The 24926-nt window shown below is 37.0% G+C and overlaps 1 protein-coding gene across 8 annotated transcripts in view; it reads right to left on the reverse strand.

Moving 5' to 3' along the window:
• Positions 1–24926, reverse strand: part of LOC123685490 (apoptosis-stimulating of p53 protein 1) — a 262820-nt gene that overhangs the window by 31585 nt on the left and 206309 nt on the right. Inside the window, exons 1-2 of one of the 8 annotated variants that reach the window (XM_045625200.1) lie at positions 19395–19542; positions 4745–5320 (exon numbers count right to left, since the gene is read on the reverse strand). The exons of the other annotated variants lie outside the window; for them this stretch is intronic. Of the exons in view, the coding sequence (XP_045481156.1) occupies positions 4745–5287 (543 nt within the window). The 5' untranslated portion in view covers positions 5288–5320; positions 19395–19542. Of the gene's footprint in view, positions 1–4744; positions 5321–19394; positions 19543–24926 lie in introns of those variants that run through there. 8 annotated transcript variants of the gene reach the window in all.

Genomic DNA, 24926 nt, shown 5'->3' on the forward strand with positions numbered 1-24926 from the left:
ACTCTATGATGATACTGAATAAAAAGTAGCAATGTAGCATAGAACAACACATTTTCAGGAACACCCTATTATATTTTCCGTGTCCCAAAATTCTTCATATTTCAATCACTATTGTTAAGTAAGTACCTACAAAAACGAAAAACATATAAGAATTTAGCTTCGTCTCGAAAATGTCATCCTATACGTAAATCACATACTTAATGGAAAAGTGGGTCGTGTACTTCGCTTATGATTGGCGCTCCAGAGACATTAGAGCCTCTACTAGGGAGAAAATTACACCATTATCGCCTGTTAGGTGTTTATCGAAAATCCATATACAGGAGATATATTATCATCAGCCAGAAGTTAATGATATCCGAGACGGGATAGTAAAAAGAAGAGAGGATTTCAATCTTCCATATTGGAAAGCGATGAAACGTTCAGGCGTTATTCGTTTATTTCTGCACGGTGAAGAAAAAAAAATGGAAATGGATTTTTCGATGGAATTATCTTCAAATGATTTGAGAAAATCGCTCAACATGAAGTTTTCTTAGATGCTTCGCATTTGAAGGTTTTTTCACGTTCAATATGATGGGGAATAGTTTATTATATTATAATTCATAACAAAATGAAAAGTTTAAAAAAAATAAAGTTTCTGAATATTGAAAAACTTCCAGGCACTGATTTCATAATTTTCCATCCAGGATCTAAGACCCATGAGGCATCTTATAGATTTGTAGGAGCAGCTCTGGAAAATTGTCTTTCAACAGGAGCTGAAGATGCTGGCGTTGATAAAAAATCCTTGGCCATCTTGGCCAAGTTTGGAATATTTCTAAAACTAGCAAAATCCACCAATAGATTTCATAGAAATGTGAGAAAACTACTGATAAAGTCACACTGGCGAATGCTCCAGTCTCTCGGCGCTCGAGGAATCCACTTATTTAGTCTAAGCACACACAAGATTGCAGAAATAAATGCCGTGCGACGCGTGCATATCAAGCTCAAGTAATATCAAGTAGCTTGATATCAAGTCAAGCAATAAATATCCAAAATCAAGTCTAGTCAAGCTCAAGTATGAAATTTTTCACGAGCTTGATTTTCAAGTAGAATAGTTGGTTAAAATGTCAAGGTACTCTGCTGGATGAATCCCCAATTAAACTAAAAGAAAGAATAATACAAAATAAACCTTAAAAGAATGAGGAATGCACTGATGTGAGCTTTGGTGCTCTAATTGCATCATTGGAGATTGCAGATTGGGTTGTAATTGGCGCATGAATGAATGAGTACTCAAAAGTTCCTGACTACGTAAGAACTTTTCTCATATTTTTCCATATACTGCTTTTGGTCTGAAGCTTCTATAGGTGAAATATTTCCAATTACTTATGATTCACCCTGTATATTTTTTCGCTGTTCAAGATGAATATCTACCTCAATAATGTTCACCATGCATTCGAACAGGTCCTTTATGTGAGAAATTTTCATTGAATAAACACATACCAGCTATGAATGCGAGTTTATCAAAGCGTGGAATTGAAAATGGAATCAGATCAATGGGGATTTCACTTGTCAAGGAGGGGGAAAGGAAAATGGAAAAGCTGAATCGACACTTTACAGTTCTCCCGACAGAAAACTGTGTGACTTGCTCTAGGTGAGTTTCGATATTGAAGTCTGGCTTCATCAAAGAGAACGTCTCATAAAGCGTTTTATTTATTGGAAAATGAAAACTGAAAAGAATGGAAGGATAGTTATCTATGACACAAGTGCAGAAGGCACTGCATGAGTTCAAAATTCTTTTCTAGCCTTCCAGATTTAGAGTTCTGATGAACTCCAGTATCTGGGAAGTTTTGAAAAATCATCAAATACATTTTTAAGTTATATAGATATAAAGGGAGTTTTTTTTAGAGCTATAGAACTTTAAATTGCAATAAAACAACGATGGATTATTCGATTGACATGAATTTTATTTATCTGCAAGATAATCTTGTGGCATTACATTTTTAATATGATTTTTGGCATATGACCGCCACGGCTGGCTCGGATGTAGTCCAATCTGGACGTCCAATTTTCAATGACTTTTTCCTGCATTTGTGGCCGTATATCGGCAATAACACGGCGAATGTTGTCTTCCAAATGGTCAAGGGTTTGTGGCTTATCCGCATAGACCAATGACTTTACATAGCCCCACAGAAAGTAGTCTAACGGTGTTAAATCACAAGATCTTGGAGGCCAATTCACAGGTCCAAAAGGTGAAATTAGGCGGTCACCAAACGTGACTTTCAATGAATCGATTGTGGCACGAGCTGTGTGACATGTTGCGCCCTCTTGTTGGAACCACAGCTCCTGGACATCATGATTGTTCAATTCAGGAATGAAAAAGTTAGTAATCATGGCTCTATACCGATCACCATTGAGTGTAACGTTCTGGCCATCATCGTTTTTGAAGAAGTACGGACCAATGATTCCACCAGCCCATAAAGCGCACCAAACAGTCAGTTTTTCTGGATGTAACGGTGTTTCGACATACACTTGAGGATTAGCTTCACTCCAAATGCGGCAGTTTTGTTTGTTGACGTAGCCATTCAACCAGAAGTGCGCTTCATCGCTAAACAAAATGAAATGGACGTAGTGCGCGATACGTATTCCGCACAGAACCATTATTTTCGAAATAAAATTGCACTATATGCAAGCATTGTTCAGGTATGAGTCTATTCATGATAAATTGCCAAACCAAACTGAGAATAAATCACTTAACAGCTGTTAAATCGGTCGCCATCTTGAACAGTAATGCCAACTTAAGTTACATGCCCCGAAAAAAACACCCATTATTTTTCCTGTGATGAAACCACAGCAATTTTTACTAACATTTTGTATCCATGAGTTTCAAGGCCTACTTTAATGTCAATAATTCTCGAATGTGCTACAAATCCAAACATTCGTTCATTTTACGCTGTTCCATTTCAATATATGGGAACAATCAGAGCTCCACTCTAGTTTCATATTCATAGAGAAAATTTTAATATTCCCTTCAATTATCTATTCACTTTATACGAGACGATGCAAAACCCATTTCCATTTTCGGAACAGGCCTTCTCAGAATTTCGTTGTTACTTTCGGTGGCATGGACTGATGAAAATTTTCTTGCAAATGCGCCTTCTGTTTTCCAAGCGGTTATACGCTTCGTGATGTTTAATTAAAGCGTCAGAATAACAATTTCAAACCGAAATGCTCTCAGTTTTTGACGTTCCTTTGAGTATGACATCTGGTTGTCATATCAAGAAGCACGCTCTGAACAGATATTTGGCGTAACTCAAAAGTTATTGGAATTTATTAGAATTTCGTACTTCGGATGTTGGAATATTTTTACAGAAGTTATTCCAATAAAAGGTGAACGTAAATTATGTTAATTATAATTTTGAAAAAGTTCCAAGCACCTACAGAAAGTTCTACAGAAAAAATACTGTCAAGTTATAAAAGGTGTTGTTTTTAGAGCAACAGAACTTTAAATTGCAATAAAACAACGATGGATTATTCGATTGACATGAATTTTATTTATCCGCAAGATAATCTTGTGGCATTACATTTTAAATATGATTTCTGGCATATGACCGCCACGGCTGGCTCGAATGTAGTCCAACCTGGACGTCCAATTTTCGATGACTTTTTCCAACATTTGTGGCCGTATATCGGCAATAACACGGCGAATGTTATCTTCCAAATGGTCAAGGGTTTGTGGCTTATCCGCATAGACCAATGACTTCACATAGCCCCACAGAAAGTAGTCTAGCGGTGTTAAATCACAAGATCTTGGAGGCCAATTCACAGGTCCAAAACGTGAAATTAGGCGGTCACCAAACGTGTCTTTCAATAAATCGATTGTGGCACGAGCTGTGTGACATGTTGCGCCGTCTTGTTGGAACCACAGCTCCTGGACATCATGGTTGTTCAATTCAGGAATGAACAAGTCAGTAATCATGGCTCTATACCGATCACCATTGACTGTAACGTCCTGGCCATCATCGTTTTTGAAGAAGTACGGACCAATGATTCCACCAGCCCATAAAGCGCACCAAACAGTCAGTTTTTCTGGATGTAACGGTGTTTCGACATACACTTGAGGATAAGCTTCACTCCAAATGGGGCAGTTTTGTTTGTTGACGTAGCCATTCAACCAGAAGTGCGCTTCATCGCTAAACAAAATTCGACGATAAAATGAACGTAGTGCGCAATACGTATTCCGCACAGAACCATTATTTTCGAAATAAAATTGCACTGTTTGCAAGCGTTGTTCAGGCGTTAGTCTATGCATAATGAATTGCCAAACCAAACTGAGAATAAATCACTTGACAGTTGTTAAATCGGTTGCCATCTTGAACAGTAATGCCAACTTAAAGTTAAATACCTCGAAAAAAACACCCGTTACTATATTCCCAGTTCTTATACTCGTAAATGTTAGAATCTATGCAATTGAGGTGTGAACATTATACAGATACTTTTTATAGAAATCCAATGGAGCACTCTACTTCATTTCAAAAAGGTTTCATTGTTGAGATATAACATATGCTCCAGAGTATTCAATTTGGCTCTACTGAAAAAGTGATTGCCGCAAATTTCGAAAGCAAAGACGAGTCTTTCTACAGAAAAAGTATTGTCAAATTATAGGATCATCGTATCAATCTTGGGGAGACTATGTTGACGAATAAAGTCGAATTTTGAGGCTGGGACCGTAACCTATTGAACGAAGTGTTGGCTACTCCTAAAGCCTTACCTTTTCGAAGTGTTCAATTCTGTTTTGGTCCCGCTTCTTCTCCTCATTGCCGTGTGAAACATCACTTGTAGGTATGCCAATCTCGACAAAGCAGAGAGACTCTTCGGCCTGCAGTACTTCGATCTTCTTGCGTCCATCCGTTATTCTGCACGATTTTTGTTCGGTATCTCTAGCACGATTGGAATTCGTTCTTGAAGACGATTTAGGAACTTTTATCGGCGAGCTTCGCGAAGAATCTGAACCCGTAGAAGAATCGTTCGTTTTCTTGCACGACGATGATGCCGGTTTACACATTTTGACGTTCGGCGTGCATATCGTTTTGACGTTTTCGCCAATTGGTCGTTCTGAAATTAGGATCCATTCTTTTTCGATGTTTTGAAATTTGGGTTTTTTGATGTCATCAACCGCTGTTTTTAACCTGACAGTTCGTCCAGGTTTAGGGGTGGTTCCTTTATTGATTGTCTTCAGGGAGTTGTCGTTCTGGAGAATGGTCGCTTTTCGAAATATGTTGGGGTCAGAGGGTTGACACACACAGGCCAACATATTTCTCAGAGTTTGAAGTCATTAATTATCGTACTGGAAAGAGAAGTAAATAGTAGAACTCATAGGATTTACGCAAAGATCGATCTCCATTGATAAGCATCTGGGATTTTCAAGGCTTTTATTCAAAATACCCATTAATTCAAAGAAACAACGAATCAAGAAATTTTGAATATTTGATTCATATATGAAATCACCCAAATATTGGGTTAATAACGTATACTCCTACAATAGGGTGTTCCAAATGTTTCAATAGCAATGAAACAAATGGTTATAATGGCAACACCATGTATTTCGGTAAGTGGTAGTCCGAATAAATAGATCGTAGATGTCATACAATAAGCTTAGGTATATGTTAACAAAACGCCATCGAAATATCAGTCGATTTGTGTCTGCATCATAAAGTTATTCTCGATTAAACATGTCAGCTTACGAGCCAAATTGTCGTCATTTGCGGGAGGTTTCAATTTAATGCTTCAATATGAAGAAATCTGCGGCTGAGGCTTATCGAATGCTCTTAAATACCTATGTTGAGGCCGGTATTAGTGGCAGAACGTGCCGAGAGTTGTTTTAACGCTTCAAGAATGGTGATTTTGACGTCAAAGATCAGCATGGCAGTGGAAGAGAGAAAGTTTTCGAAGATGTAGAATTGGAGGCATAACTTGATAAAGACTCGTGTCAAAGGCAACAAGAATTGGCAGGATCATTGGGAATGATGCAATAAGCCATTTAAAAACGCCTGAAAGTCATGGGAATGATTAAGAAACAAGGAAATTGGGTGCCGTACGAGTTGAAGCCGAGAGATGTTAAACGGCGTTTGTTTGCTTGTGAACAGCTGCTTGCAAGGCAAAGACGGAAGGGATTTCTGCATCGCATTGTAATTGGAGACGAAAAATGGGTTCATTACAATAATCTCAAGCGCAGAATCAAGAAGATATCCCAACCATGCTTCCACGTCAATGGCCAAACCGAATATTCACGGTTCCAAGGTCATGCTCAGTATTTATTGGGACCAGCTCAGCGTAGTGTGTTATGAGTAGTTAAAACCGATTGAAACAATGACAGGTGCTCGTTATCGGAGTAGTGGCCAGCGATGGACAATACTTTAAATCATAAATGTATAACCAGTTATTTATAATAAAGCCTCGAATTTCGAAAAAAAAACAGCGGAAGCAAAGTTGTACGCTTATGTATAATTTTGATATAAAATTCAAAATTTTGCAATTTTGTAATTCAAAAGTTACATATCGTCGGCTAAGAGTGTAAATCTGCTGAGTCCATTTTGAACAATTTCACAGGAGACCAAAAAAACCGTACAGTACAGTGTTATAATAATAATAATAAGAGAGTTTATTCATGAAAATACATTCAATAGAGTTTATTGAATGTATTTTTATGAATAAACTCTCTTATTATTATTATTATAACACTGTACTGTACGGTTTTTTTGGTCTCCTGTGAAATTGTTCAAAATGGAATTAGCAGATTTACACTCTTAGCCGACGATATGTCTTTAAAAGTTATAGATATTTCAACTGAATATAAACGTTATGTAGAAATGCAAATGTCCAGTGGAAATGAATTTATGATAATTAAATACTTTCTACATTCTTGAGCCTGTTTTCTGGCAAGACGTACATTTATAATCTACAAAACGTTTTCTTTCCCTGACACCTACGACCTGCCAACGAGAGGAAGATCGATTCTACATATTTTCATAAGCTAATGGCGCAGAGGAATCCGCTGGCTTCTGAAAGAGGGAGGTCTGACGGTAGGCCGCGAACATTTTCTCAAATTTCTGTATGTATAAAGGGCGCAAAGCCGTGACCTGAATCTCAAACGTCGTCAACAGGTGCCTGAAAAACCCACTCGTCTTCAGTTTTGTCATTGTGGAGGAAGTGCTCCAGGAAGTTGAGTACTTTCCGCGATTGAAACGAAGCTTTATGCAGAATGCAAGTGGAGGCATAATAAAGTTGGAAAATGTACCTTCTTCATATAAATAGAGGGGAATGTGTACATTTTCTCGTTTCTTTAGCGAATTTATCACTTTTTTTATGGTTTTTATGGATGAATATCTGAATATTAAGATACTAACACATGCATTTATTAAACACTGCAAATTTACATAATGGTGTATTATATTCTCTTATTCTTTTATTGTCTTTCATATTCCGCTTGCATTTTCTGACCTCGCTTTTGGAGCGAAATTTTGCACAGAGCTTGAATTCGCTATTCCATAAATGGAAGCAAAATCTTAACCCGAACGAAATATGAAGGGTGTTTTTTTCAGTGCTATAGAACTTTAAATTGCATAAAACAAGGATGGAATATTCGATGGACATGAATTTTATTTATCCGCAAGATAATCTTGTGGCATTACATTTTAAATATGATTTCTGGCATATGACCGCCACGGCTGGCTCGGATGGAGTCCAATCTGGACGTCCAATTTTCGATGACTTTTTCCAACATTTGTGGCCGTATATCGGCAATAACACGGCGAATGTTGTCTTCCAAATAGTCAAGGGTTTGTGGCTTATCCGCATAGACCAATGACTTTACATAGCCCCACAGAAAGTAGTCTAGCGGTGTTAAATCACAAGATCTTGGAATTCACAGGTCCAAAACGTAAAATTAGGCGGTCACCAAACGTGTCTTTAAATAAATCGATTGTGGCACGAGCTGTGTGACATGTTGCGCCGTCTTGTTGGAACCACAGCTCCTGGACATCATGATTGTTCAATTCAGGAATGAAAAAGTTAGTAATCATGGCTCTATACCGATCACCATCGACTGTAACGTTGTGGCCATCATCGTTTTTGAAGAAGTACGGACCATAAAGCGCACCAAACAGTCAGTTTTTCTGGATGTAACGGTGTTTCGACATACACTTGAGGATTAGCTTCACTCCAAATGCGGCAGTTTTGTTTGTTGACGTAGCCATTCAACCAGAAGTGCGCTTCATCGCTAAACAAAATAAAATGGACGTAGTGCGCGGATACGTATTCCGCACAGAACCATTATTTTCGAAATAAAATTGCACTATTCGCAAGCGTTGTTCAGGCGTGAGTCTATTCATGATGAATTGCCAAACCAAACTGAGAATAAATCACTTGACAGCTGTTAAATCGGTCGCCATCTTGAACAGTAATGCCAACTTAAAGTTATATACCTCGAAAAAAAACACCCGTTACTAACTGACAAAGACTCTGCAACACCCAGAAGGAGCTGTTTAAATATTATTTTTGTTTGGTGAAACATATATAGTATAACTAGCAAGGAGTAAATGATTGAATTTGGAAAAAAAAATTTGTAACTTAAATATTGTAGTCGTTTTTTGCGACTCTTTTAAATTTTATGACAAACGAGCTGCAAACGATTTTTTTCTCTAAATTGAATAATTTTGTTGTTGTTATGCATGTCTACACGGAATCGGATTTGTTTTCACTGAATTTTTCGATAATCCGATCGAATATTCTGATTCCGATGACTCGTACCATGATGACTGCAGGAAATTCCTCTTACCGAAACCTTCCACATCGAATTTTCGCGTACCCGTACATCTGTTCGTGGAAACGGATCCGGGAAAACTAATTACTTCGGGAACTCCCACTAAATTGCGCCCTATAGGAAAAACTCTGCGGAACTACTTTTTTCCGAGGAAAGCTCCTTGAAAAAACTTTCCATCCATAACTTTCCCCGCGAATAAGCGGAATAATCATCTTTCTTTCGCTAGCTATGGGAAGTTATGGGAGCGGATGTAGTCACAAAAGTTTTCCCAAAACCCCCAGATCTAATTATAATGTTCGACTCTCTATAGTTGGCAATCTTGATTTTCAACATCAAGGAGGGCCTCGGCACGAAATATTGAATTTTAATTGAGTTTTGATGGAGTTCGAAGATGGTTTCGCACACCTCTTTTAGGTGATCGGGAATTCGTTGAAGTTTTGCTTAATCTGAACCTGACCCCGTTCTATTGTTTAGGGATGAAAGGAGGGGAGCTTTCACGAAAGGGTAGGCTGGTGTTAAAATATTTGCGTACAACATCGAAATAAGAGAGGCTCTCAATGGTTTATTAAGAATGCATGGCTTTCAGGAATTGTATACAGTAATTTTAAGGATCACGTAGAGATTTCCTATATCAGTTGAACCTTTTGGAGGTAAAATCTGCCATTGCCATGGCCGCCCAGATTCCCCGATCTTTCGCCCATAGAGCATGTTTGAGACATCAATGGTAGAAGGCTTGGAAATTCCTCCAGCCCCCACTGACTTTGGCAGCTCTGAGACATGAGGTACAGGTTGCTTGGGATAGTATCCCTCAAGAAGCTGTCAGGGGTCTCTGCTGACTTGGGAGCGCCGTAACACCATAAAGCAACTGGCCAGAGGAAATAAGGTGACTCTACTATGGGTACCAGGGCACTGTGGGGTTGAAGGAAATGAGAGAGCGGACGAGCTTGCAAAAAGTGCATCAAGGTTAAGACCTGCTGGACCTGAGCCTTTCTGTGGGATAGGAAAAGACCAATACAAAGCTGCGGTCCAGCTATGGGAGTTGAACAGTAGGACAATCCACTGGACTAACACTCCTAGACTTGCTCAGGCGAAGAAATTCGTGAAGATTTCACCTACTTACACCAGAAAACTCCTGAAGCTGTCACGAGCGGAGCTTCGGGTGATGGTGGGACTGCTGACGGGGCACTGTCGGTACAAACATCATTTGTACCGTATGGGTAAGTCAGCAGATGAGATTTGCAGGCTCTGTGGATCGGAAGTAGAAACTTCTGAACACTTGATATGCAAGTGTCCAGAGCTGGCTGGCCTAAGAACCATTCACATGGGCAAGCCGGTCCTGGATACCAGAGAGGTAATGGCCAAGGCCCCTAGGGAGGTTGTCAATTTTATTAACGTCGTTGACGACCTCCCTGGGTTTCTATGAATGAGTAGGGTAGTGAACAAAAGATCTGCATGGTCGCAGTTCCCGGAAGGCTCACCGAAGCAAAACCCCAGTTCAAATAATAATAATAATAATCCCTCAAGAAGAAATAGACCTTCTTATTGCATCAATGCCGAGACGTGTTGGGAAGTGTATAGATAATCGCAGAGGACAAACACATTATTAACAAATTTATTAAAAAAAAAATGCAAACCCTTCGTTTTTTTCATTTACTCTTTGCTATACTATCTGTTACCAAAAAAAAATTAAAATTTAAACAGCATCTTTTGAGTGTTGCAGTTTCTTTGTCAGTTAGTATAAATCACTCAATAGTCCATATCGAATGAAACTAGCAGAATAAAGGTAGTATTGAGCATTGCGATTTTGTAGCATATTTTATGCAAATCGCAACAGTTTCTGAGAAATGCTTACCCACTGAGAAATTGATACTAGGAATGTTTTGAAAGATATATTAGAACGTTCAAATACGTATCAAACAAATATTATGTAATTGTCACAAACTATTTGCTACATTGAATAATTAGATACGCCATCATAAGTGCGCCTATTAGTTGTTTATCAGAATTTATAATGAATTCAAAGAAATAATATTTCAGTTTGAATGATATTGAAAGTGCTAATCTGAAACTTTCCTTTTCACGATCGAACCATTGTAATTATTTATATAATTTTTTTATTGCATTAAAATCACATGAAGCTCTAAATTATTATTTAACATATAAATTAAATTTTTTTTGATCGAATGCACAGTTTCGAAATTATCAGAAAAACAAATTTTCGAATGGCCATATTTGCGAAAAATTTTTGTCATGTTTTGTGGCAAAGTGGAAAATTTGCAGGGTTTCTTGAATGAGACCTATAATATCTATCCCTTGAACGATTCTATTGTTATTGGAAATAATAAACATATTTTTCCATACGGTCTATATCTCCATCGGACGACTAAACCACCTCCAGAAGTTATAATACACTGACTTAAATTCCTCATAACAATAAATAATACAAAAGCTGTCAAGATATCTTAGAACATATCGTCGAAAGACCGCATTTTAGACCAGTCTAGGTATATATCGTTAATCCAAGGTGAAAGAATCCAAGAAAAGCCGATGATACGGTCGTAAATGTTTTCTAAACTGAAAATATTCGTTCGGTCCCTAGTTTTATAGCATTTCAGCGTTTTTCATGGTTTCAAAGAAATATATTCGAAGAAATATCAGACAAGGAATGTTGAATATTTTCTACGACAGGGGTGGCCAACCGGTATATCGAAAGCAGAAACCATCAAGTTTCAAAAAGCCTACTAGAAATTTGTATAGGTGAGGAATACACAGAACAGACTGTATGATGATGTCTGATGTCCAATCTAGGATTCATCAACAAATATAGGGTGTTTGTTTTCGAGGTATATAACTTTAAGTTGGCATTACTGTTCAAGAAGGCGACCGATTTAACAGCTGTCAAGTGATTTATTCTCAGTTTGGTTTGACAATTTATCATGAATAGACTCACGCCTGAACAACGTTTGCAAATAGTGCAATTTTATTTCGAAAATAATAATTCTGTGCGGAATACGTATCGCGCACTACGTCCATTTTATTTTGTTTAGCGATGAAGCGCACTTCTGGTTGAATGGCTACGTCAACAAACAAAACTGCCGCATTTGGAGTGAAGCTAATCCTCAAGTGTATGTCGAAACACCGTTACATCCAGAAAAACTGACTGTTTGGTGCGCTTTATGGGCTGGTGGAATCATTAGTCCGTACTTCTTCAAAAACGATGATGGCCAGAACGTTACAGTCAATGGTGATCGGTATAGAGCCATGATTACTAACTTCTTCATTCCTGAATTGAACAACCATGATGTCCAGGAGCTGTGGTTCCAACAAGACGGCGCAACATGTCACACAGCTCGTGCCACAATCGATTTATTGAAAGACACGTTTGGTGACCGCCTAATTTCACGTTTTGGACCTGTGAATTGGCCTCCAAGATCTTGTGATTTAAGACCGCTAGACTACTTTCTGTGAGGCTATGTAAAGTTATTGGTCTATGCGGATAAGCCACAAACCCTTGACCATTTGGAAGACAACATTCGCCGTGTAATTGCCGATAAACGGCCACAAATATTGGAGAAAGTCATCGAAAATTGGACGTTCAGATTGGACTACATCCGAGCCAGCCGTGGCGGCCATATGCCAGAAATCATATTTAAAATGTAATGCCACAAGATTATCTTGCGGATAAATAAAATTCATGTCAATCGAAAAATCCATCGTTGTTTTATTGCAATTTAAAGTTCTATAGCTCTAAAAAAAACACCCTTTACTAGTTAGTAAGAGACATACATAACAGAAAAAAGAATAAACGAAGGTGTTGAAGCTCTCAAAATAACTGGCACATTTTATCCCAGAAAATGTGGAAATTTGCAGCAAAAAACTAAACGCAGAGGAACGAAAATGCAATTAACACACTTGTTCACTTCAAATTGACGTCATCGTAACTATTATTAGAGTTTCTAGAGCAGTTCGCATTTGGAATTTTATCCAATATTTTATATATCGAATATAATCGATTTTTTAAGAATTGTGGTTTCACTGAGTGACTTATTAAGTGCAGTGTTGAGTTATCCATGTTTGGCGTGCATATTCCCCTTAACTCGCATCAGATTGTTCAAATATTCATAGACGCATTTGCTTCTAATTTGTCTGACTTCGCAGTCAGTTACAGTCCCGGTGGATCAAGAGGATAATACGAACTTTGCTCTAACTCCTGCAGTAATGCAGAACATAATAGCCCAAATAATCGTTAAATTTGCAATATTATGAAGAAGGAAGTTACGAAATAATATCTTAAGAGGGTTATAAATGTGGAATGTGAATTCTATCCGGAAGAGTTTAAGTATTTTAAGATACAGAATATGTTTGTATTCCTCGTTCAACAAAACAAAACGTGAGTATTTTTGCAAGCTTGACGTTTAAAAAATGTCCGCATTTGAACGTGCTTTTTAAAAATATGATACTTTCTTATCAGTGCGTAATCTTGGTTGATCAGTATCGGTTTACTATATAGGTTTATTATTTACAAAATTAATAAACGTTTTGGATCGTCCGAGGAATGAAAAAATTGACACTGAAGCTGAAAATCACCATGAAATTAAAAAAATTGACAAATATTCACCAAGTGATCAATGGTATCTTTTTCGCGACACTTAGATAGTGGGCTTCCAATAGAATGCCATTTGAAGAGCATATTATTTCAAAGATCATGACTAAGTTGATTAAAAGTAGACCAAATTTTCCTAGGAAGATTGAAACCTGGAATTTTCTCTGAAAGAAACGATAAACTTTTGTTGAAGACATTACAAGAACTCCATTCCGAACGCCAAATTTTCTTGTCACTTTCTTCAGATTGAAGGAAAGTATTAATCCATAAAGGTTTAATCTGGCAGTTCTAGTATCTAGGATGTAAGATAAAATTGGAAATAAGTTCGGGTAGAAATGAAATTTATCCCAAGATTTCTTGACTACAACCTGTCTACGAATATGAGGCGGAAGTATATGTTATAGCACTGGTAACCAATGTAAAAAAAGGTGTAGTTCTAATAGTTCCTCTGATAATTCTCATAAAAACATTAAGCTGTGCATCATTTTATGAACATGAGCACTATTGAACCACACAGTATTCAGCAGCAGAAAAAATTAAGGCTAAAGCTGTGTACGAAGAGTGCTGGCATCAGAACCCCACTTCTGTTTTGTTCGGATTAGAACACAAAAGCCACTCTAGAAAATAATTTTTCATAATTTCTAAATTTTAATTCGAAATCAGAATGACGAAAAACATTAGCACTATCATCTGCATAGATGAATTTCTCAGATGAGGTAACAAGGATATCAAACAAGTATAAATTTGAAAAGTATAGGACGCAAAACCGATCCCTGCGGAAGTCCATTATTGAACCTTTTGAAGCTGCTACTTTTGTCATAAACAAAAACACGAAACCTCCTGTCAGATAGCAGATAAATTCACGAAGACATCTCCTATTATCAACTTATTATTAAAACGTGATTCAATAGAAGTAGTAAGACTGATCAGAACAATTTCCTTTTGTTTTTCTAGACCGCCTTTACAATTCTGCAGAGCATCTTCAACATATGTGTCAATTCTGAATAGAATCTGAATAGCTTTAGGAAGCGTACACAAAATGAACGTGCAATTGATACATGGAGTCCAATTGAAATGAGGAAGTTGACCCTATTTTGACTTTGAAATAAACATTCGACCAACTCAAAAGAAGGTTCACACTGTGAGAGATTAGAAATCTGCATTACCACAGGCAAAATTTTAGAATTAAGGGGAGATTTTACGCACGCAAGGTATTATAAGATATTCCAATACGATTCCTGCTGTGTTTATATCTGCATACACTCGCAACCGTTTGCGCAGTTTCGGAAAACTCCTACGACCTTGGATTTCCTACGATGACTCACGGGGACCTCTTTTGTTCGCTGTTATTTGTATCGTGCGACCGACCTTGTGGCCCCCAAGGCTATACCCGAAGAATTATGTCACACGGGGATCTAGAAAGAACGGTCCAGAATGCCGCTTCACAAACAAAATAGAATGTTAGAGTCGTCGAACTACCTGGCATATATCCTCTTTTTACGGTGGCCATTTACGTTCACCTCAGGAATTTCCGAGATTAAGCAGGTTCTCCACTAACGTCGTCGACACACCCATGCTTCATTAACCACCTGGAATTATAATGATCCAGCGCAGATTCATCCTGGTTCTATAATAGCCTTTTTTTTTGTGGATTGTCGTTGGATGCGGTGAAGATTCTGCGTGTGGTATTCGAGAGGAATGGAGCGAATTCTTTCGAAAGAATGTGGGAGTTGAAGGTTAGGCTACCTTCTTCAAGGATAACATAATATAAAAGTTTTTCCAAAATGAATTATACATTTTCAAATTGTTATGATGGCCAAACGCTCTATTAGTGATGACGTCACACACCGCCATTTTAGTTCACCTGTCAGTTTTCGGAATCCAAACAAACAAATTGTCATTCAAATTAGTATGTTGTCGTCGAAGAAATTGGCTTATTTTAATAAATAAGATTATTTAAGGAACGATTTTACTATTAATTGATAGACAGAAGGCACGAGATTAATGCCAGTAAGTTCGAACTTGAAGTTCAACTAATAAACACGGCTTTATACAAAATCTGGGGAATGATACATGATTCAAACTTACTGGTATTAACCTCGTTCCTTCTGTCTATCAATTAATGCTGAAATCGTTCCTCAAATACTCTTATTTATGAAAATAAGCCAATTCCTTCAACGACACCGTACTAATTTGAATGACAATTTATTTGTTTGGATTCCAAACACTGACAAGAGAACCAAAAATGGCGGTGTGTGACGTCACACAAATAGAGCGTATAATGGGTATTATTTTTTGAGAGTTCTTATGGCATTTGTGTTCAGTAGGTTATGCTCATAGAGTAATAAACACAGAAAGAGGAAGTATACGCAATTTTTACATGTCGCCAACATGGTTAGATTACGTTGTCGGATTGTGATATATTTTCAAATCCTCAATATTACTATGTCATTATGAATATATATTATATTGAATGAAATATATTTATTTGAGTGATTCCCGATTAAATATGCAAATTTGAATATTTGGAATCCGATATTTTTCCTAATTGTCGAATTTATAATAAGCCGAATATTTATTTTTGTCTGTATCTACCTGCTGAAATCCAAGGTTTGGCAACTTTTGCTCTCCTAGTGTCATCGGTTGTTTCACGTCGTTTGGAGCGCTTGAAGTTTGTTTTCTGAATTTCTGATATATTTAGGTATTTATTTCAATATATTTTGAGTAAATATGAAACGTTGATTCACTATGGGATATAAGAATGGCGTTTTTGTGGAGAATTGAGTGAAATACCGTTCACTGATATGTTTTCATTTCCGCGCGCTTCATGTCAAATTTGATAGTTTATGTTCAGGACAAAATTCTCTTACTAAAAATGACATATGCCGCGCAAAAATTTAAATATTGGAACGTTAACGAACAAAGCATAAAAAAATTTCCCACGATGTTTTCGCAGCATCATACCTGACACCTGTATCAAAAAAGGAATTCGTTCGCCAACTTTGAAAGAATGGTCTACCTTTTCAAGCATGAATAGACGCATTGACTCTTCGAGAACTAGCAGGTATATTTGTTCGCGCAGTCCAATTCTTAGAGCACCTGAGGAATTCCAAATCACCGAAGTTGTACAATTTTACTTCGGAGATGTGACGTTTTCTTCTCGCCAAGATCACAAGCAAAAGTCTTGGAAGTTTATTGTCGGGCGACGGCATTCAATTCGTCTTTTTATGATATAGTTATCCGGACTCTCTCTTAATGAGATTTTCCCAAAAGGAGAATAACAAGCTATATTGTTTTTCAGTAAGTATCGTGTTTTTTGTGGTCCCTCGAGATGCGTTCAAATTAATGTTTGCAAGGAGTTTGGATTGTTACATTAATGAGTTACCATTTTCTTTTAATTAACAAGTATAGGAAGGGGAAGCAGTGAATGCGCAACAATGAAGAGTTTAAAAAATTTTCATAACATAGGTAAATTCAGCGCCAAAACATGAAATGGAAAAATTCTAGAAAAAAAGTGCTTGAGTTTTGAGCGCTTGTTCATTTATTCGGTATACAGGGTGTTTCACCGGGATGGCCTACTAGACGTTTATGGAAAACTAATCATAATATTGAGCTGAAAATTTGCATATTGGAGTTTGAGACAATGATCTTTTTTCCTGAAATATTTTCAGATCTCTACAACTTCTGATTATACCGGAAATATACTACTACTTCCTTATTTTAAATGGCACACCTAGTTTATTATTGCGTCCTTAGATAGTTTTTTGATAATGATAACGATTTCGGCAATATGACATACCTTGGGTAAAAACTCAACGGTTCATGAGTTAATGGGATTCTAATGAAAAAAATGGTGGCGATGAGGACTCACACTTTTTTGAATATTTCGGCAGAAAAAGCTTTTATCGAAAAAAATTTTTTTTTTCAAATCTGCAAATACGTAATATTATCAGACTGTTTGCGGTTTGGACAAGAAATGTACAGGGTGTTTATGAGGAGATTATGAACTTGAACAACTCAAATTCATCAAAACTCAAGATTTTCAAATTAGAACCTACATTTTTTATTATTTCAGTCGATTCTACCTACGAAAATAGTGGGGGTTACTCAAGCAAACCCCTTTACCTAAAACTAATACTTTAGGAGTTATCGAGAAAAGACCTTAAATGAGGAAAAACCGTAATTTCTGTGTCTATGACTTCCGGAAAACACAGAAAGAAACTAAAATTCGATGTTGGGATAACTAAATTTGATATTTCAAGAATTGTACTCAATTTTCGTAATTGAAAATTGTATTGGTTTATTGATTTCTCAACAATCCCAATGAAAAATTAATTATAATTCATGAAATGTAAAATTTAATTATCCAAACATCGAATTTGATAACGGATTCCTCATCCTAGAGAGTCCAACCTTATCATTTTATATAATTTCCGGTTAAAAAATCGAAAATTACAGACATACCTTGATAAGAAATGATAGAGCGACCTGTTCAGGGTACAACCGCTCAAAAAGCAGTGGTAACAATCAAAAAAGTGAATGAAGAAAAAACGATGATGCTTAGAGAATTTTGAATAGAACTTAATGAGTCGTAAGTCGAGAACTAATATAAGATAGAGTATCGTAGCTGCGAGCAGTATATTCTAAAACGAGTTGCAGAATGGGCTCCTATTCCAACACGAATGCGAAATATGAAAATGAGGGAATAAGGAGCGACTTTTCGAACGCAAGAGTGTTGGAATTGCCTTCTGCAACGAGTATTAGGCGATATTTCCTCTATTTCAGTCAAGTTTTGTGAAATATTTTCGAAATTCAATGAAAAATTCAGATTATTCAACCTAGTGATTTTTGTATTGTATCTTGGCAGTTGGTGTGACTGTTACGAAAATTGACAGATTACGGAATTTGAATATGAATCGTACGTTTCGAATTTCGAAATAATTTACAATTACGCATTAAATTCGTGAATTAAGTCTGACGAAATCGATTTAACACCACCATATTCAAGAGAACTTGCGAATAATGTTGGAAATCATGTTTCTCTAATTCTGTGGTTATTCCGTTCATTCTTCCACATCTTGTAGAACAAAATCGTGCGAGAATATATCAGAAACGCACAGTTTTCATGGTTATATTTTATTATTCTATGTTGGCACTCCGAACTTTCCGCTACGGCTTTATCTGTCAATTCATCAAATTGCCTTAAAGAAATCAGTTCTGCCAACCAACATTTTTCAATGCAAAAATCACTAAATTATATTTATGGAAATATTTCATTAATTTCAATGAAAATGCAATGAATTAGAGAAAATAATGTATAATACTCGTACGGAAGGCTCATTCTACCACTCGTTCATTCCAAAACTCGCCACTTCGTGGCTCGTTTTTGAATTTTGAACTCGTGGAATAATATCAATGCCTTCTGCACTTGTATTATAAATAACTATACTATATCCAAATTATTTTATATTGAAAATTATTGCCGTTTGTTGAAATTTGGTAGGATTGGAAGACAATATATACAACCACAAAACGAAAAACATATCTGAAAACGATGCTCTAACGAGTTCATTACAGCACTGTTCTTAGAACTGTAATAAACTCATTACGATACTGAAATAGAGATAATCAGTTTACTTTCTGTTAGTGTATTATCTACACCGCTTTTGAAATCTGAAAATTGGAGCTTATATCCCGCACCAAGGACCCTGTGAAAAGCTGAGATTTGTACCGGAGACACTTTGTTCTTCAACCTGATGCCCCATTTCGTAAATCATAACTGTTGACCGCAATTTTAGATAATAATTTTAAATAATTAGCTGTTGCTCCAGCTCCATACGCTCGCAAACACAGTCCTCTACAATTCTACCAAGCTATCGGACATAACACCAACCAAATAAAAACAAAAAATAATACGCCAATAGCGACGCTACAGTTTTCCCAGATGCTTCCAATGAAAATCCAACCTAATCGAAGTTTATCGCAATTTATACACACCTGAAATTAGCAGAAACTCGGCAGATAACAAAAAATAAATCCCAAACAATACACGACACTATCAATGAATTTCCCTCGGTTTTCCACGGAAAAATCAACGTGTTCCTTTCCCGATACCGTCAGTGGTGGAACGCACGCTCCGAAGTCAGACGACAAACTGATCGTGCACGATTCGGTGATACGGTCCTAGCCTACTGCAAGTTTTCGGACTGTTCGGAATTTTCGGAGAACGAACTCGCGAAGGGATGATATTGTAGAGGGACGCAGGCGCAGGACGTAGGGGGTTGGCGTTAGCCACCTTTGGGAATTGAAGTGTGCGTTTTTGGAGGTGCAGTGGTGGGTATTGCGAGGCGAGTTAACAGGTGGAATTAATATTGTCTAGAGTGTCTAGACTGTCAATAGGTCAGGGGATCGGGATGCCTTTTGGGGAGATGCTGACTGACGGGGAGGTGCAATCTTTCGGAGTGATAATGTAGTGCTTTTATGGGGCGTTGAATAACTGTTAGCACGTAACAATTAGCCGCTTCAAGTTGGATACATTACTGTGGTTATGCAGGGTAATGAATGACAAATAGAAGCTTGCCAACTTGAGCGCAATAAGTAAGCAGATTATCAAGGGGTTGACACGCCTAATGACTTAACATAACCAAACTGCTGTCAAAATAGTATTATTCACGCTACAGGTCTCCCAAATTCGAAGCTCACTGATAACATCTCAGGAACTATAAGATTAACACCCTGTTGCTGTTGCAGAAAAGTTCATTAATATTTAATGCCGTCATTAAAATTTTTATCCTCCAGTTGAAGGAGACTATTGGTTACCTGCGCCGTTTGATGGAGGATTAAAATTTTGATGGAACATTAAATTTCAATTTATTTTCCTTCAATCGGGTGTTAGAGAACTAGGGATTCATCAAGCCAAGTTAGCTTGATATTTTAACCAACTACTTGATTTGAAAATCAAGCTCGTTAAAAATTACATACTTGAGCTTGATTTGACTTGATTTTAGATATTTATTGCTTGACTTGATATCAAGCTACTTGATATCACTTGAACTTGATATGCACGCGTTGCACGGCGTATTTTTGCAATCTCGTGCGCGCTTAGACTAAATAAGGGGATTCCTCGAACGCCGAGAGACTGAAGCATTCGCCAGTGTGACTTTATTTGTATTTTTTCACATTTCTATGGAATCTATCGGTAGATTATGGTAGTTTCAGAAATATCTTTCCAAACTTGGCCAAAATGGCCAAAGATTTTTTATCAACGTCAGCATCTTCAGCTGCTGTTGACAGAGCTGCTCTTACAGTTACAAAAACCCGCAAAAGGTTAGTCGACAAATCTATAAGATGCTTCATGTGTCTTAGATCCTGGATAGATAATTATGAAATCAACCAAAGCCTGGAGGTTTCTCAATATTAAGAAACTTTAATTTTTATTATTTTTATTTTGTTATGATTTAAAGTGATTCAATTATTGTTTGTATAAATATACGCTTGAAAATCAATCCAAGCCGTGAATCGCTAATCACTGAAGGAAATGTTTTTTGAATTTTTTCGGATATCTCGAACAGAAACCAAGATATAGCAAAATATTAGATACAGTCATTTTTCAGAAACACCCTGTACCTCGAGAACGAATCAAGATATCTATGATTTTTTTTTGATATCTTATTATTTCGAACAAAAAATAGGGAGTCTTTGAAGATTCCTTTCAGTTCTCAAGATGCTATCAGCGAGCATTTAATTCGGGACACCCTGTAAGTACTCCAAACCTCCTCCAACCTTTCAATACCTTTTCCGTTCGTCTTTGAATTCGAAATAGGCTTGAACATCGACAATCAATTCTTCAACAAGAATCAATAATCAACAAACAACTATATTGCGTTTTATCTTGTCCTGTCCAATTCAAGTACTTTCCACCATGTCCTACTTTTCGGTTAGAATGATAACGACTCAAAGAAAATATTTCAGAAGATAACTAATGACTCTTTCTCGCCTAGATTCTCCAGGGTCACATTTTCTTTCCATTAGACACAAGAAACTCAATACATTCCCCTTCAAAAAGTGGAAGCTCCTTGACATGATCTTGAACATGTCAGAAATTGACGTGAAGATTAATGAGAGAAGTCTTGATAGTATGGAACTCAAAGTGTTCAGGGTGTTAGCTGAAACAACGCTTCGAATTCAGTGGAAATATTTGGGGTTTTCTCCATAATAAACATAGATAGAGGGAGTATACGCAAATTTTACATGTTCCCAACATGGTTAGATTACGTTGTCGGATTGTGATATATTTTCAAAACCACGATTTTACTATATCGTTATGAATGTATATTATATTGAATGAAATATATTTATTTGAGTGATTCCCGATTAAGTATGCAAATTTCAATATTTGGAATCCGATATTTTTCCTTATTGTCGAATTTATAATAAGCAGAATATTTATTATTTTCTGTATCTACCTGCTGAAATCCAAGGTTTGCCAACTTTTGCTCTCCTAGTGTCATCGGTTGTTTCACGTCGTTTGGCGCACTCGAAGTTTGTTTTCTGAATTTCTGATATATTTAGGTATTTATTTCAATATATTTCGAGTTGATATGAAACGTTGATTCACTATGGGACATAAGAAGTGCGTTCTTTGTGGAGAAACTCGCGAATTGAGTAAAATATCGTATCACTGATATGTTTCCATTTATGCGCGCTTCATGTCAAATGTGATAGTTGACATATGCTCCCTCTATCTACGTTTATTATTCTAAGGGTTCTCCAATAGGAATTATTCAATGGTTATAATGGCAACACTTCTATTTTTTGACATTTCTAATGTCATTTGTATTCAGTAAGTTATGCCATTTAATACGCTCTATTAGTGTGACGTGACACACCGCCATTTTTGGTTCTCCTGTCAGTGTTCGGAATCCAAACTAATAAATTGTCATTCAAATTAGTACGGTGTCGTTGAAGGAATTGGCTTATTTTCATAAATAAGAGTATTTGACGAACGATTTCAGTATTAATTGATAGACAGAAGGAACGAGGTCGATACCAGTATGTTTGAATCCTGTATCATTCCACAGATTTTGTAAAAAGCCGTATTTATTAGTTGAACTTCAAGTTCGAACTTACTGGCATTAATCTCGTGCCTTCTGTCTATCAATTAATAGTAAAATCGTTCCTTAAATAATCTTATTTATCAAAATAAGCCAATTTCTTCAACGACACTGTACTAATTTAAATGACAATTTGTTTGTTTGGATTCCGAACACTGACAGGAGAACTTAAATGGCGGTGTGTGACGTCATCACTGATAGAGCGTATTATGGGAAGATTTAGAAATTGTTAAATTGCTATCCTCGAATGGGGATTCAGTATTTTCTTCCGTGTAGGTACACTGGGTTAGAAATACAATAGTTTTCGGGACAGGCGTATAATTCAATCCTACCTACACGTGATTCAGATACACTACTCGAAATACCCAGTTCAAAACTACCGGAATATTAAATTAGAGCCCAGACTCATCTTATTTCGTATCACGTTGTTCATACCATTACGCAAGGGACTCTCAATGATGGAAATTTCGCCTTCTGCTAGGGGACAAGCAGAATGAATGCGTTCCAAGCGGGCTGGTTATGGCGGGCTCGGCAAAGGACCAAAACCGCCCTTAAATACAGTGTTGTCAACCTGACCGCATCAAACTAGCGAACTTTAACCTAGAATATCATATGTGCTGTAGAAGGAGAAGCTCACAAGGACTTTTGAAATGTAAGTGCTTCGAGATTTTGGGAAAATATTCAGTGGCGCCTCGTGAATATTTATGCTGGGTCGGTAGATATTTTTGAGCGGAATTTTTACGTTTATATCAGTGACGACGCCAGCTTTCAAGAATAGAGAGGCATGATTTCCAGGTCTATCTAGTTTAGGTTGAATTCAACATAAATGTTGTATTTCTTTTGGCTCATGCGATATTTCAGGGGGGGCTGGGCCCCCTTGCCCCTTTATAGCAACACCACTGGTTTAGATGTAAAATATTAATTTCAAACCTTATCCATCACCACAAAACCGACAGAATTCACATTTTGGTTAGATATGAAACAAATGAGATCCGCGTCTGGAGTGGGCCACCAGGTATAACAAACTGTCATTAATTTTTCATGAAGAACCACCCCCTGCTGTTTGTCACACTCTTTCTTTATTTTACGAACACCCTGTATACAGGGTGTTGCTAAATTAGAGGTTCAAAGGAATAAAAGTCATAAAACCAACAAACGCCTTGTTTTCGTTATACAGGGTGTTTCTTGTAGTTCTATATTTTGTGATGATTATACCAGTTTATCAAAGTTTTATTATTCATCGCTACGCATTGAGTAAATAAGTACCACAACTTATAATAATTTATTTATTCATCACAGCTCACTAACTGGATTTTATAATAATTTTGATTTTTCTGGGGATTACTTGTTTGAAATTTTCATCTCGAAATCGGTAGTAGATACGAAAAAACTACATACTACATAAAGTGAAGTTGATCGAGATAGCAGACATTGTGAAGATATCATCTAAAGGTGTACATCATATTATCATTTACGAATATTTGTACATGAGAAAGCTCTGCGCAAAATGGGTGCCGCGCGAGCTCACAATCGATCAAAAGCAACAACGTGTTAATGCTTCTGAGCAATGTTTGAAGCTGTTTAAGTGCAATTAACCTGAATTTTTGCGTTGATATGTGGCAATGGATGAAACATGGCCACATCATTCCACTCCGAAGTCCAATCGACAGTCAGCTGAGTGGACTGCACACGATGAACCGAATCCAAAGCGTGGAAAGATGCAACAGTCAGCAGGCAAGGTTATGGCATCAGTATTCTGGGATGCGCAAAGTATAATATTCATGGACCCCCTCCAAAAGGTCCAGACCATCAACAGCGATTATTATATAGCGTTATTGGATCGTTTAAAGTATGAAATCGTTAAAAACGGTACCATTTGAAGGAAAAGAAGGTGCTGTTTCATCAAGACAATACGCCTTGTCACAAATCAATGAAAACAATGGCAAAATTGCACGAATTGGGCTTCGAATTGCTTTTGCATCCACCGTATTCGCCAGATCTGGCCCCCAGCGACTTTTTCCTGTTCTCAGACCTCAAAAGAATGCTCGCTGGAAAAAAATGTCAAGCCAATGAAGAACTAAAGACAAATCGTACTACAAAAATGTTATCGAAAAGTTGAAAGATCGCTTTAATCGCTGTATCGCCCTCGAAAGCAACCATGTTGAATAATAAAATCGAATTTTGTCAAAAAAATGTGTTTTACTTTGGTAGCCCGGGACTTTTCAATTGGCCTGTGTTCTTATGGAGAGAAGAAGCTATGAGAAAAAAATCGAACTTCAACACCCTGTATCTCGAAAACAAAGCGTTTGCGGGGATATGTTTAAAACTTTTTCTTCTCTTGAAATGATTCAAGGAATCTGATATTTTTATTTGTACTTCCAATTTAAGCAACCCCCTGTATTTGGGGATACAGTTT

Source organism: Harmonia axyridis, chromosome 7, assembly GCF_914767665.1.
Source record: "Harmonia axyridis chromosome 7, icHarAxyr1.1, whole genome shotgun sequence".
NCBI classification, from domain to species: domain Eukaryota; kingdom Metazoa; phylum Arthropoda; class Insecta; order Coleoptera; family Coccinellidae; genus Harmonia; species Harmonia axyridis.